Source organism: Microtus ochrogaster, unplaced genomic scaffold, assembly GCF_000317375.1.
Source record: "Microtus ochrogaster isolate Prairie Vole_2 unplaced genomic scaffold, MicOch1.0 UNK7, whole genome shotgun sequence".
Lineage (NCBI taxonomy): Eukaryota > Metazoa > Chordata > Mammalia > Rodentia > Cricetidae > Microtus > Microtus ochrogaster.
The window spans coordinates 6,223,489-6,238,754 of NW_004949105.1; the positions used below are offsets into that span (position 1 = coordinate 6,223,489).

The window sequence follows — 15,266 nt, forward strand, 5'->3', positions numbered from 1 at the left end:
CAGCGGCCCACGTGCTAACACCAGTTATTATTCCAATGATGGATGGGGGGAGCGCTAACACTACAACTTCTTTTCCTAGAACTCTCTTCTTCCTACTCTTCCCATCCACAAATGTTCTCAGCATCAATTCAAAAGGACATATTGTTTTCCTGCTTCAAACAAAACACGTCAGGATTTTCAAACCTGAACAATCAAGACACGCGCGCGCACACACACATAATATGTCAAAGAAGATAAAGTGACACGTTTTATGAGATAAGAAAAATAAGGAGTTTAATAATTCCAAGGGGATAGCACACACACTGCAGCAGTCAACGCCGGAGCTGTCTGCAACACCGGGTTTCCTGTAGTGTCTGGATGCCCTGGACACCCCAGGGAAGTAGGGGATTGGCATGAGGAGCACACGGGCAGGTGAGGACAGATGATGGAGAGAACAGTGGAGCTTCAGAGGCTGCTACATCGCAACATGGTTCAGAATGGAAAGTGCTTCACATCTACAGGGTAGAAAATGGCTTCATCCCCCGCACCCCTTAGAGACACGGAGGAGTAACAGTTGTGAATGGTGCCCTGGGTTGCTGGTACCAAAGTCCCACCCGAAGAGACTCGAGGAGAGAGAAATGGGTGTTTACAACAGGGTCAGATTTTAAAAAGAACTGCTCTTGGATACAGATTCTTGCTCCCTGGAGAGCCTGGAAGACGCTAGATCCACAGAAAGAAAACGTGCGCCCACCCTGTCTGGGGTAGGGATGTTAGGGACGTGAGTACTCATGGAATACTCCAAGCGCATCATTAAGGCAGGTCTGTAAGAAACTGTCCTGGGGCGTGGACGGCAACCTCAGTGGTAGTGAGGCCAATGGCAGATATGGTCTTCGCTTACTCTTGGCGGAGGAGCTGCACCGCAACCCTGGACACCTGTCCCCAGCAGTGAGAGATGCAAGGAGCGTGGTTCCTGAGTTAAGATCTCCTGTGACAGCAACACTGTCTTTTGCTGCAGTGTCTTTTGTGTCAGCAGAGTGCTCGGGAAACAGGGCTTACCAAAAAGAACGAGAGCACCTCAGCTTCTCTCACTCAGCCTAGACGATAAAATGGTCTGAGTGAGGCTGGGTGGACCCAGTCAGAGTGTGGAGGGAGAAGAGACACAAAGGGCCTCTCAGCGCCTGCTCAGAAACTGCCACACAGGAGGGGCGAGGGGCCGGGTCCACACGGGATGGGACTGGGGGGAGACGGTGCTGAAGCACCTGCAGCCACACCGCTACCCAACACCTTTCTACAGCAAAGTTCCACTGGCTTCCAAACAACCTCTTTGGAGGAAAGCAGCAGACAGCTAAGCTCCTGAGATCACTGTCACTATTGCCAAACCCTGGTCACACAGAAAATAGGGCTTCTAGTCCAGACCACCTGCCTTCCAGGGCCTGCCTGGGCCCAGGGAGGCAGCAGAGTAGGGCATGGGCACAGCAGGGCACAGTCCTATGGGGCTTTCACTGTGCAGCTCAACTGCGGCTATGTATTGCTTTATTCTTGTTCAAGGGGAGAGGGGGGCTTTCAGTGGCCTGAACAGTGCCGACTGCAGTCAGAGCAGAGCTCATGGCTGACGACAGCCTGCAGTCAAACCTGCCTGGCAGCGCCGGCTGGAGAACATGGAATAAATAACACATCTATATACATGGTCTAGTTCTCTCAGGGGAGGGCCACTTCTCCACACTTGTGACGCATTCCTGTGACTGAGAGCCCAGCTAGGACAGGGCAGCAGGAACGAGCGTCACAGGCAGATAGCAACGTCACCTTCCTAGAATCCATGACTCCTTGGGCACAGACACATGCCTGAGACTGGAATACTGCAGTTAAGAAGAGGACGGTGACAAAAGTCACTGTGCCCAAGGGGGTGCTCCTGATGGCACCACGGAGCCTGCACCACGTGGAACAAGTCAGTCACCCAGGTATCTATTGCTTCACCTTGCTCCCAACACTTCGTGAACACAACTTCAAATCCCTGTTGCCAGAAAGGCTGAGAAGGAAATCCTAGCAAGAGGGTTAGCCCGGTCACATCGCAGGTAAGCGTTCAAAGATCAGTATTTACAACAAGTACACAGGTATGCTATTACAGATTCAACTCAAGTCCAAAAGCCCGAGGACTCTGGTCAGTCACTGCATGGAGAAGTCGGCAGACATATGCTCAGCCCAGGCCTTAGTGTCTATAACTCACATGTAGTTACATCAGCCAAAGCCTGGTGAAGACCACCTGCCTTAGTCCTGAATGTCACTGTGCCTGGGCCAAAGACCCCAGCCTTGTCTGGGAACTGCTGGTCTTCGGCCTGTGAGAGTGAGGTCGGCCTAGAGATTGGTCTCGTCCCAAGCAGGGTCGTTCATGTTCTTTAGAACCTTCCTCACCAGCTTCTCCAGGTCCTTGCGGGCCCTCTGCTCCTCCTCTAAGGATTTCTTCATCTTCTTGTTATCCTGCAAGGTAAGCAGACAACAGCAGGTTCACTGCCTCGGCACCAAAAGTACCTTCATAAGCTGCATCCCCAGGTAGCCAGGTTGGAAGGGATGGGTCAACAGAGCCGAGCCATGAACGTACACCAAGGTAGGCTGGGCAGTCTCCACTTACACTCCTCAACAAGACAACTTGGTAAAACGTGCTAAGTCCCTTACCCAGTCAACTGCAAAGGGCAACAAGGGCACCCGACGGACGAAGTCGGGAAGGAAGGAAAGTGTGCCACCTCCAACACCCTCAGGACAGTCCTGCCTGTCCCTCTAAAGAGCCTGCGTTGCACCCCCTCCTTCAAACCTGCCCACCAGCTTCTCAGATACATCACACAACGGTTCAGCAGGTGTCAGCGCTTGTAATCCAAGACGGACAATCTAAGTCTGATCCCCAGAACCTTTATACAAGGAGGAAGAAGAGAACCCTCTCCACACAGCTGCTCTCTGACCTCCACACATATGCCACGGCATGTGCCCCACCCCTCCCCCACACACAATAAATAATAAAATACAACTTGAAAGAAAAACAAAACACCATTGGGTCACACACACAGCAGGCTAGGCACCACTGTCCTGCTGTCCTGGATTTTAGAAGCCAAGTAGCCAGAGGCAACCATCAGGGTAGTGTGATGAACAATACCATATATTACTCCAGCACATGCTGAGGTGGCTCACATCCAAAGAGTACCACAGAAACAAGTATCTCCTGGCCTGTCACTCTTGCATTTTTACATGATGACTTAGAGAATTCTTCCAGCTTTTAGATTTGTTTTGCTCTATGTGCATGGGTGTCTCTTCCTGAATGTATGTCTGTGCATCGTGTGGATGCAATACCCAAAGAGGCCAGAAGAAGGCATCAGATGTCATAGGACTGGAGTTAACCGAGGGTTGAGCTGCCATGCGGATTCTGGAAATTGAACTTGGAGCCTCAGGAAGAATAAGTGCTCTTAACCCGAGTCATCTCGAGCCCCTGCCTGCCACTCTGAAGTGACGCTGGTGGCTTTGTCGTTTTCTTTTACTCTTCAGTGGACTTTATTTTTAAAACAATATTTTCCTTTTTCTCCCATTAAAACAAAACAAAAACAAACCTGACTAAAACTAAAACCTGGTTGGCATACCTGTCTTAACTCTTGGACTTCGTCCTTCAGTGCGTACACCGTGTCCACAAGGCTCCTGGACAGGATAGAGTAAGCACAGGAAAGTGGTATGTCAAGGATGCACAGGCTGGCAGGACCCCCAGGGCTACCCTGAGCAGCAGCGAGCCCTTAATCCCTAACCTCAGAGCAGCCCGCCAGGCCATCCCCCATCAGTGAGAGTGCAGCCAGCATGAAGCAGAGTTGAGGCTGCACCACCAAGGGGAGCAGGGGGAGCCAGTCATACAGAAAGGAAAACATCTTACTTTTCCTCTATCACGGTCTGCCCATTGCTTTTGATTTCTTCGACTATAATTTTTTCTTCTTCTGGAAGCAACACTTGTGGTGCAGATTCCTTACGTGAACCTGTCATTAAAAAGGAAAGCCCCATGTGAGTGCCGTGGCAGGACCAAGGAAGGGCATCTACTTTATTTACCCCTACCACTTAGACACCCAAGGCCAGTGGCTACACATTAAAATCTTTGACTGGTTTTCTCCAGCTGTCTGTTGGGTGTGGCCAACCAAAGCATTACAGAGGAAAGAAAACAGCAACCAAAAAAAAAAATGTAAAAATATTCTTTTGCAACTTATTAAACTTTTTTAACTATGGAAATCTCTAACAGCAAGTACACTAAAGGTCTGACCACACCACACTCAATACACAACCAAAATTTAAACCATGCTATCATTCCAGCACCACTGGAAAAGACCAGACCAGGAAAGAATGCGTAATTCTTGGCTTATAAATAAAAAACTCTAGAAATTACAAAAAGTTTAAGGTCTGGAGAGGTAGCTCAGTGTTAAGGGCTAAAAATTAACAACCCAAACATCAAGAAAAGACTACATAAACAGTAATGTTTATAAAACTGTAACACTGTAATACATAGTTTAGAAAAAGTGGCATTTATTGTCTGGTCACAGTGAGAGTTCTATCAGCCCTTTAGACATACACAGCTTTGAGTGCGAAGGAATGCACTGCCCACAGCACCAGAGGCACATGGTCCTGGCACACACGCTGACCGGTGACCACCTCATGTGACACGTACTGTGCAACAGACACTGGCCTTCAAAGGGTAAGTACCAGGAAGGAGGATTACACAACGTGGTTATAATCATTGGCTTTGGAGCAACACCACCAGATGCAATTGGAGGACGGATGGGTTCTGCTGTGCAACAGGTGCACCTGCTCACGGCTGGGCTTGTCTGATCACGCGTCTGAGGAAAGCACGTGGCGTGAGGCAAGATGGCTGACTGTGGAAATGGGGTTAATTTGCTTTTGTGTTTCCGGGGTGTCCTTTGTGTGTCTTCCTGAAAGCACATCGGATTTCAAGGAGCACTCTTGTGCACCCTTGTTGGCATGGAAACCCTAGAACAGTGTTTGAGAGGCGGCACTGTGAAGAGCAGCTTTGCGGGCAATTTAACCCAAGCCTGTGCTTCTCTCAACAAATCAAGGTGAACCACTGCTGTCTAAGCTGCGATTTACAAGTCTAGCTAGCCACCCACCAGGGCAACTACGGGGCCTGGAAGACTGTGGCCTCGGGTCTATCTCCCTAGGCCATCTTCTGTGTATCTCCAAGTCTGTTGCACTGGAAGGTGTTGGGTCAAGTGCAGGATGACAGGGTGCTCAGGGACGGCAATGCAGCCAGCTCTGTCACGCAGCACAATTCTCCAGGAGAGAAGCGGCCAGAGTATGGTGAGGCAACCCAGCCTGGGGTCCCATGTGAGTAGCTGGAAGGCTGTCAACATCCTAGTGTGCTCTGAGTACACTCACAGGCCACTGTGTGAAAGATTACCCCAGAAATGGCCATCCCACTCTTAGAGGGGTCCACTGACAGGCAGACGTCCCTTCTGGACGCCTCCTTGATACAGCAGAAGCCCACTCAGGCTCCTTTCCTGTTGAGCACAGAGAATCATGGATCACTTGGGGAAATATGAAAGAAGGCGCCAGGCATGTGTGCACCTGTGCCTACCACAGGAAGGCAGGTGACAAGTACATGCTCACTGTGCCAAGAAAAACAAGGATCCCAACAATTCAGGTGTTTGAGTACTTAGTGAAGAGTGGCAGCCAGGAACAGTACTTGGGTTAGCTCCGCAGGTTCCCCTCTGATATCAGCGGCCAAGTATACTTGCTGATAGCTGGTGACTGAGTTAGCACCAAATTAAGAAGCCTTGGTGACTACTCTGTCACATTAAATTCAAGAGGCCTGAAAAGGAGCAGCAGGTGAGAACTGAGGCTTTAGAACACGCCTGCCTTCAGTTCTTTAGTCTTTTCTCACTGGACAATCTGTTTCTAGCGTTAAAGCGTCCAGACTGCCTAAGTGATACAAAGATGTCTCTACAAAGCAAGGAGAAACCATGACACCCACACCAGATCACGGAAGGGCGGCCTTCTCTACAGAGCTGCTCTTAAAGGCACAAGGTCTGACAGGCAGCTCCTACCAACAAAGTCCTAAGTACAAGCCCTGAGTGCCACTACGTAACAATGGATTTGAGGGACTAACATGTCATGGCTCCAGCTGTCAGCTGGAGACACCTGACAGGTCTAGGATGTACAACTGCTGTGCACAGGCACCCAAGAATTCGCTCCAAGTCTAAGTCTGCTGCCGTGTTCCTGGTAGGAGGTACCAGCCGCTCCAGCTTTGACACAGGCAGGGGGCTGTTAATCTGCCTGTGTCGGACAGACCCCTGCCAGCCCAACACGTGGCCTCTCAACAAAACAAGGAAGACAGCACAGCCACGTTTATATGTTAGTAATTATTCTAAGAATTTTAAGTTTCCTAAAATACATTACTTAACACATTATATCTGAAACATTCTTAGTGGCATCACAGCATACTTCTTCTCGAATACCTAACTCAGAAAATCCTGTAACCACAGAACCAGAGAACAGTCTAGCACTTAAAATCCCATCAGAGGAACGTCAAGCCATCAGTGCACGTTGAGGGCCCTGCACAGCTGAGAGCTGTGTTTTGTAAACTGCAGTCTCTGGGGAGATGGGAGTCAGGATCTGCCATCACCATTCCCTGAAAGGAGGCTCACGGTGCACTTCTACAACACTGCGGGTTTGGGGGAGTCCGGATTCACTCAGTCAGGCCACCCAAAGCGCCTCATCCAAGCGGCAGACCTTTGTGAGGTTTATGGCTAACAATGTGAGAAGCCCCTGCAAGAACTACCACTCTGCCCTTACTGTTAGGATTTCCATGTGCAAGTGGAGTAAACCACACGGATAACAGAGAACAACTTACAGTCAGTCCCAACCTCCAGAACAAACCTTAAGTCCTCTGAGGAAGGATTCTACAAGGTCACTCTTTGAGGACACTGGCATGCTGGGGATGCCAGCAGGCTCTAGGCCCTATGGCAACACTCACTCACTCACTGATATGACTCAAGACTGGGAACATGCTTGCAGCAACAAAAAGAAACACAGGAGTCAAATGCTAGTTGTCTCTGAATCCCGCCGTGCATTGCTGAAGACCACCATGCTATGGGCCTCGATTGAGAAACACAGATCTATCCAAGGAATCCAACTCAGAGTAGATGGTGCCTAGGATGCATAGCCAAGGATCACCCCAGGGCACTCCTTATGCCAGGGACCAGGCGGAACTACAGTTGTGTGACTCATGCCGTGTGAGCTAAGTATGTGGACACGCACACTGTGTGTTTGCCTGCACTCAAAGCAATGACTAAGTCTGTCTGTCTCCAAAGAGCATCAGCCATCTGGCCAGTGCCTGACACACTGTGGCATGCTCCTGCATCATTTATACTCAACTGGCCCTCCCTGGGGATGAAACAAAGCATTGTTCTTAGAGGTCTCTTCAGTGGCATTTAATCACATGAGCTGCACTCTACGGGTCTGAGATTTGGATTATCTTTTTCCATGCTAGGAAAGAAAGGACTGTCGCCAGGAATGACTTTCTCTTCTGAACTAGGCATGCTCTTCACAAAATGAAGGACTTCAAAGCTGAGCTGCTTTTCACCTGTGAGAAGGGCATGCTGCTTCTGAGGACAAGCTTTGCCAGAACAGGGAAACAGGAAGAAAACAGCTGGGCCTGGGAAGCGTACCCTTTGGCTCCTCCCTTCTAGGGAGGAAGAAGTGGGTGGAGCTGTGTGAGATCCAGGCCAGCCTGGGCTGCATAGAGAGACCCTACCTTGTGCTATTGAGAACACATCCCACCTAAGAAAGCTCCAGTCCTCTACCACAGCAGACAGAAGGCATGCCTATGGAAGATACCAGCTTGGGAGAATGGGCCATTGCACACTCAGCTTCAAACTAGGCTATTCCCCTCCCCCATGTAACAAATATAAAAGCCAAGGGCTAGCAAATGCAAAATTTATTTCAACTGTACAGAACAGATGTCTTTTTTGTAAATATAAAACAGACACTTCATTGCCATAAGCAACCACAGACAATAAGCATACTGTACAATACAATGTAACATTCAGATATACATCCAAGTGAGTTTTCAAATGGGAGTCTTGTACTAAAATGGCTTTTCCCATTCACAGGTAAAGAGCACAATATACGGACTTCCCCAGAATCTTATACCACTATATACACATAATTGTGTTTCGGCAATGTTAGGCCAAACACAGAATTAATATAGTTTAGTAAAGACTTGTGGCGAAGATCAGTGAGACAGGAACACTGCTGGGCCACCTGCAGAAGGCCCGGGATGGCTTGGACCTACCTTCTCGCCCAGTCTGCATTCTTCCGTGAGCACACTCACTGTACACGGCTTTACAGAGCTGCAGAAACGTTAAATACTATCAGCATGACTACAGTCCCACAAACGAGGAAACGATGGCCCCTCCAACGCTGTGTCCCTCTGCCACATGAGGACCATCTCCTGTGCTTGTGGCACTAACAAACTTCTAACCAGGGCACAAAACCAGGGTCAGACACTCAAAAACAAATGCAAAGAATAGTTCAGGCTGTAGTTCCACAGTATTGGCCTAGCAAAAAACAAAACAAAAAACCAACCCGCCCAAATGGCTCTGACCGGTAAGAAAAGATGGAGGGCAAACCATGAGAATTTTGCTCATCAATCCCGACAGTGACAGCCAGTGTCACTTCACTTGGTGACAAGAGAAAACCTCAAGTACAGCTGTGCCCACCTGTTGTATCACATAGCTTATGACAGGCAAACCATGCTAAGGTAAGGCAGGGGCAGGCAGCCTGAGGCAGATCAGCAAAGACAGCCACAGAGTGGCTATGACAGCAAAGCTGTTTCTGTCACTGTGTGAAATTCAACAAATACTGACGTTTCATATTTTGTTTTTCAAAAATCCCATTTGCTATCTGGATCTATGCAAACCTCCTTTCTACTGGAAATTAACACTGGGTTTAAGTTTTAAAAAGCTCGCTCCTGGACTTTCTTGTAAAAGTCCCAACTCTCACGGAGCATAAGCAGCTTTGTGGCCACTGAACAGACAGTCTTGGTGTGGGGAGCTGTGCTGCCCCAGCAGCTCCAGGCTGCCCCTCCTGCCATGCACACGCTCCTCCATTAGCAGCAGCAGGACCCAGCTCCTAGGAAAGGGAGCAAAGGGCACACAATACTGTATACACGGGTGTGGCAAGGAGAGCTAGGGAATCAGAGGTCATGACCACTAGAGCTCCACCCCATGAAAATGGGGCGCTGTTTTTGAAGCAGATGTCAAGGAGCACTGTGAAGACAGTGCTGCCCCTTAAGCAATGGCCAGGTGTGGTCTGCTGCTACAACTGAACGCCATGTCATTCAGTCTTTCTCAGTGCCAGTGAAAACTCCTTACAACAAACCCCAGGGGGCTATGGGGTGCCTCCCAGGCCAGCGTGTGGGGGACCTAATCAATCCTCAAGACTGCATTATAATCAAGTACAAGGTGACCTATGGGACTGCTAGAAACGAAGCTTCACTGCAGCCGGTGTTCAGAGTAACAAGGTGCTCATGGCTCTCACAGACAGCGCAAGTCTGGACATGGGGCAGTCAAGCTGTGGCCAAGCCAAGCACTCAACCACGCACCCTCTGAATGCAGCTGAGCTGCACCGGCTGAGACGACAGCTTCTGCCTCCGAGTGCAGACGCGACCACTGCAGTTGAGGGAATGGTGGTGTGTGATGGTAAGCGGATGTCTCAGCCGTGGTGGTGAACTCACCTTTACAAGGAGAGCTCTCACCTCACAGCCATGCACACAGGAAAGGCACAGAGCAGTGGGTGGAGACAGATCCCAGACTCTGCTCTCAACACCCAATGGTGCCAGCCCTGCTGTGCATCTGCCAGGCACAGAGTCCATGCAGCGTTCTGCACCATCACCAAGGCAGCTATCAGCGGACTCAGTGCTTTGGTTACAGACACTCCTCTCAATCTCTCCACAGCCACTTGGTCAAGTGCATTATACAAAAAAACTAATTAGACTCCTATGTATAAGGCTAGAGACTCCTCCGCTGTGGCACTTGGATGCAAACCTATGCGGCTGCATAAACTAGGAAAGTGTCCATACGGCTGTATCCAAAAGGAAGCCAAACAGTTTTTACATGGAGAATTAAAAAACAAAAACTTCTGGGACTTGTATAAAACACTCCCTAATGGGAAAAGGCCCTCAGGTACAGACTCATTGGACCCACCACCTCCCTCCAACAGGCAGCAGTTGAGCCTCCACTAGGTACAATGGGAAATACCAAGACACTCTCCAGAGTTGTTAAAATATCACATAAGAGAGACAAGGAACAGCAAGAAACGTCTAAGAAAAGCAGGCTGCGGTACAAGCATTGTTAAGAAAGGCTCAGTGCGTTAGTTCTGGTGAGAGATATATGAGCAGCAGCTCTTACGGGATGCAGAACCCATTCTGTAACTATGGGCTGTCCATATACTGTCATACTCAGAGTCTTCCGAGAGGTCTGAGGGCTCCAAACGAGAAAGGCTACTGCGACGACCCAAGGAGTCTAGACTTGATTGGTCGTCATCAGCCAAGACGTGATTATGCATCAGGTCAGTGCCTTGCCATGCTAAGACGGATGAAGTGACAGGTGCGACAGGCAGAGGGGTGAGGAGGACGGACAGGAAGAGCCACAACCAAACATGGAACAAAAGCAAAAGGTGATGGGAAGAGAAGGGAAAGAGAAAATATTGTTAAAAAATGGCAACATGTTCGTTTCTCCTTATTAACTGCTGGGTTTTTACAATGAACTTAGCACAACCCTCAGAACAAACCCAACCACTCACTTCAGTAAGCCCCATCATAGTCCTCCTTCAAAGGCTTCATTTAAACATACCTATATATCTTGGCTAAAAACTCCAGTACATTCATGTCCTAAATGTGATTCTGTAACAATTGTCAATTAACCAATTCTATCAACAGTCTTATTTAGGACATAATTTATAAAAATATACTAATTGTGTGCTTAAGTAAGCATTATTCCCTATTCTGAAAATGTTACACTAAATAGAAATAACTTTCGTCAGATTTTTGAGTCATTTCTTTTGTTATATCTTTGCCGAGACAACATACATTAGCAGCAGGAGCCTAAACTTACCGTGTCGGTCTACAACCTGCCCCAGCACTGAAGTCTGAGTGCAGAGAAGGACAGAGTAGGTCCCTGTCACCTGCCCTGATGTGGTTCTTTACCATCAGGAAGATGAAACAAACTGGCAATGCCACCATGTGGAAAGGGAGGTGACAAGAGGCAGGAGCAAGAGAACGGGGCAGAACTCCATGCATGGTTAGCAATGTGAGCATGAGCTAGTCAGCAGCTAGGTGGGCATGCAAGGCTATAATGGGGCTCCTGTAGGGAGAATGCACAGGTAAGCCTCAGCAGCCAAAGCAGGCTGCGTCCCAAGTCTATGAAGGCCATTTCCATTCCTTCTTTGAGACGGGAAACAATGCCAACTGTGTTTTGTTTGCAACATCCTCTTGGCATCGAAACATGTGCTGAACAGATCAGAGCTTTAGGTAACAATATATTAATTAGCCTTCTCAATATGTTTTGCTAGGCATTTAGTGTGGAAGTGTGTTCACTATGAACCCATTTCCAATGCTATCATCAAACATGTCACCTGTCCAGCACAACCTGTGCACCTATTCTGTGTCTTAGATGCCAGGCGGTAGCCATGTGTGACGGTAACTTCTGAGGCTCCAGGATGCAGGCTGGGACATAGCACATCAAAGAAAGCAAACTCAGCACAGTGACCACTGCTTTTCTTGCATGGAAAGAATGGACGTACAGAGTGTCGGCCAGGCAGGAAAGAAAGGCTCTGCACAAACTACAGATTGCCCTACTAAGGCAGCCGAGGCGGGAAGCCACAGCTCATCTCAGGGCACTGCCTTTTGCCCAGAGGGAATATGGCCTGTGTCACATTCAGGAGTTCACAGACCTGCCATTTACATCTGAGCTTGGGATACATAAGTTCATATAAGCTTGGGAATTTCCATTTCAGTTTAAGCATTTGAAAGTGAGGTGACTAATGTAAAACCTCAAATCCGAAATCTATGAAACTGCTGGCTTTGTTTTTAGCCTATCACAACACAATCACTGCAAATTATGAAGATGTAACACTTTAATCAACAAAATTCTATTTGTGAATTACCACTCAACCATCCCAATACACAGCCCACGGCTTGCTAGGGTACCCAAACCTCCCATGGCTCTCCTCTACTGATCAGTTACAACAGGTTCTTTCCCAGAGATGGCAGGGACAAAAAAAGACCTCACTGACCTTAGCAAGACCATAATGCCATAAGCTGCAGCGGACAGTGCAGTGCTGCACCTGGAGTGCTCAGCCTGCCACACGGGCTGGCACAGCAGCAGGCTCCTCAACAAAAACTCAAGTGCCTGAAAAGTCCCTTCCCCACCTTCTGTCTTTTTAAGGCTGGCAAGATATGAATCTGAGCCACCCTGCAGGTGTTTTCAGAGAGCTGGAAAGGGGTCTCTACAAAACCTGAGATGGAGAAGGGGCAAGACAGGAGATCCATAGCCACTGGTTTCTATGCCAAGCAGTCAGTTCCAAGACGAAGAGAAAAGGTGACTGCTAGGCTTCACCTGCCTCAAAGGACAGTGGCCTCTGAGTCTGGCAGTGCCCCTGGATGCTGCCACACTGCAGATCCCACCTGTGGGGAGTTAAGAGAAACTACCTGGAATCTGCTAAAGAAATTAAACACAGCTGGGCGGTGGTGGCACATGCCTTTAATCCCAGCCCCCAGGCGGCAAAAGCAAGTGTATCTCTTTGAGTTCGAGGCCATCCTGGTTTACAAGAGCTAGCTCCAGGACAGGCACCAAAGCTACACAGAAAAACCCTGTCTCGAAAAACATCAAAAAAATAAAAAAATAAGAACAAAATAAAAATTTAAAAGATGATAGAAATATCGCTCTAGATTTGAATTTTAGATTATTTTTAAAAGCTTTAAAAAAAAAAGCCCAGCAACACCATCAAAGAGCAAAAAAAAATAGCCAGGCAGGCAATGGTGGGACACGGCCTTTAATCTCAGTACTCAGGGGGCAGAGACAGGCGGATCTCTGAGAGTTCAAAGCCAGCCTGGTCTACAGAGCAAGTTCCAAGACAGGCTACAAACGCTATAGAGAAACCCTGTCTCTAAAAACAAAACAAACAAAAAAAGAAAAAGGAAAGAAAAGAAACAAAGGAACTTCACTTCTTCTTCATGCAGTTGTTTAATTAAAGCTTCACAAAGGATAGAGGCCCACAGTGGATGCTACCTAAACACAGCACCTGGATATACTGATCTGTCACTTGCTAAGCCCCCGAAACCTCCCTCCAAAGAGCAGCTAGGTCTGTGGAGCAGCTGCTGTAGACTGTGCCCACCAGGGTGAAGAGTGACACTCACTTGAGTTCAGGGTCTGCCGTGTCTTCGCGCTGGTGCAGTAGGCTTCGATGACCTTCAGGATCTGCGCATCTTCTTCCAGAGCAGCAGTGCCTGTTCAGAGACACGTGAGCCATCACCACTCCACACCCCAGAGCTCTGCTGGGCAGGGCGGATGCCAGCCTCACTGTCTCACTGGCTACTCTTCAAGTAGTTACAAATAGGTACAACACAGAGCTTTGAAGGTCTGGAAACTAGTCCACTGCAAAGGGTTGGCATCACAGCTCTGCAGAGCTCTAGACTCCTCAGAAAAGCAGTCCCCACCCATACTCTGGAAACAGCATGAGACTGGACAGTAAAGACATCAAATCTCGTGAAAACAGGAAGTGAGACTCAGAGCCAAGCACCCCAAGTTTCATAGACTGGGCCTTGATACAGTGTGGGCAGAAGGAAAGCTGTGAGGAGTGAAGACAGGAAACTTCTAGAAAGGCACCAGTTCAGAGGCCTTCAAAGGGACATTCCTTCTGACCCAGGAATTCCCAGGCAGACTCTATCATGGTAGGAAAGTCACCATGCCGAGCAGAAGTGCCTCAGAGTTCTGCCTTCAATGTGCTCTGGAGCCAGCTTCCTCTCCAGGCAGAGGCCAGAAGAACATGGGAGGGAGTGGGAGCAGCCACAGCTGCATCATCTCTGTGCTCAGAGAGGGGGACACACGGAAGAAAGCTGTTTGTTCTCGCTAGGTTTTTCTCTTCTTCAGGCTCTGCCCTAAGGTCCTTAGTTATGTTTTCTTTTGTTTATTTGTTTTTAAGTTCATCTACTCTAATAAAAACACAGAATAGAAGGCTGATATTGTCATAGTTATAAATATCTGTGCCTCAGTAACTTTTACGTATGTATTTATTTGAGACAAGGTCTCACTATGTAGCCTTGACTGGTCGAGAACTTGCTATGTAACTTACAGAGATGTGTCTGCCTCTGTCTCCTGAGCACTGGGATTAGAAGTGTGCATGCACCACCATGTCCAGTTCTCAGCAACACTGTAAGGTGTAAATTGTATATAACGCAAACCAAACATTTACTTCCAGACAGTGAGTTGCAGTCCTAAGAGTTGAAAGTCCTTAAAAACGCCTAAATACTTAAGAACACAGGAGGCTGCAATAAAAGCTTTGTTCCCTCTGTCTGGGCAGCAGAAGCCACCTTCAGTCAGGCGTGCTGTCTGGCTGCTGTGGCCACTGCTCTGTTCACATTGGGCAAAAACATGTACACCGACTAAGGTAGAGAGAGCATCCCTGAAGTCAGGAGCACAGGGTAGGCTCACTATGTCCTCAGCCATCTAGTCGCTCCCCTCACAGCAGCCATATTCTGCTGCCATTCAGTGTGGATTCTCACAGACTGTAATCTCCTGGTCCTCCACACTAACACAGCATATCCAATTACAGAACCTTTAGAGTACTGAGGTTTGCTGGGCATGAGTCAGGCCCTGGGGATCATTAACATAACACTTCTTCAACCCTTGTCCTTGGTCTGGCATGTCATCCCTAACACGTGGGGACTTCTGCCTCTCCTCTGAGCTCTGAGCACAGACATCTTTCAGTTAGCTAGCCCAGACCTTTCTTGTCATCAGGCCTACTAGCCACTGTATCCTGCCTCCTAGCTGTGTCTCCTAACACAGTCCACCCTGCCAACTGCACTCATACCTGTGCATCAGTCACACAACTGAGACCCCCTCAGCCTCCCCACCTCCTACCCACAAGGGGTGTTGCACCTACAAGTTGGGCACTGCTGCTATCTGTGTAAACTCTTGAGCAGGATGCAGAATCCTCGGCCTCCATCAATATACACCAATAACACAGGCATCCGGATG

General features: G+C 48.5%; 1 protein-coding gene across 4 annotated transcripts in view; it reads right to left on the reverse strand.

Moving 5' to 3' along the window:
* Nucleotides 1–245: 245 nt before the first annotated feature.
* The window catches only part of Arhgef7 (Rho guanine nucleotide exchange factor 7), a 79,806-nt gene continuing 64,785 nt past the window's right edge, over nucleotides 246–15,266 (reverse strand). Inside the window, exons 17-21 of one of the 4 annotated variants that reach the window (XM_005366288.3) lie at nucleotides 13,427–13,516; nucleotides 10,419–10,595; nucleotides 3,881–3,980; nucleotides 3,600–3,654; nucleotides 246–2,454 (exon numbers count right to left, since the gene is read on the reverse strand). In XM_005366288.3, coding sequence (XP_005366345.1) covers nucleotides 2,332–2,454; nucleotides 3,600–3,654; nucleotides 3,881–3,980; nucleotides 10,419–10,595; nucleotides 13,427–13,516 — 545 coding nt within the window. In that variant the 3' untranslated portion in view covers nucleotides 246–2,331. Of the gene's footprint in view, nucleotides 2,455–3,599; nucleotides 3,655–3,880; nucleotides 3,981–10,380; nucleotides 10,596–13,426; nucleotides 13,517–15,266 lie in introns of those variants that run through there. The other 3 variants (XM_026788823.1, XM_026788824.1, XM_026788825.1) reach the window with 3 other exon arrangements.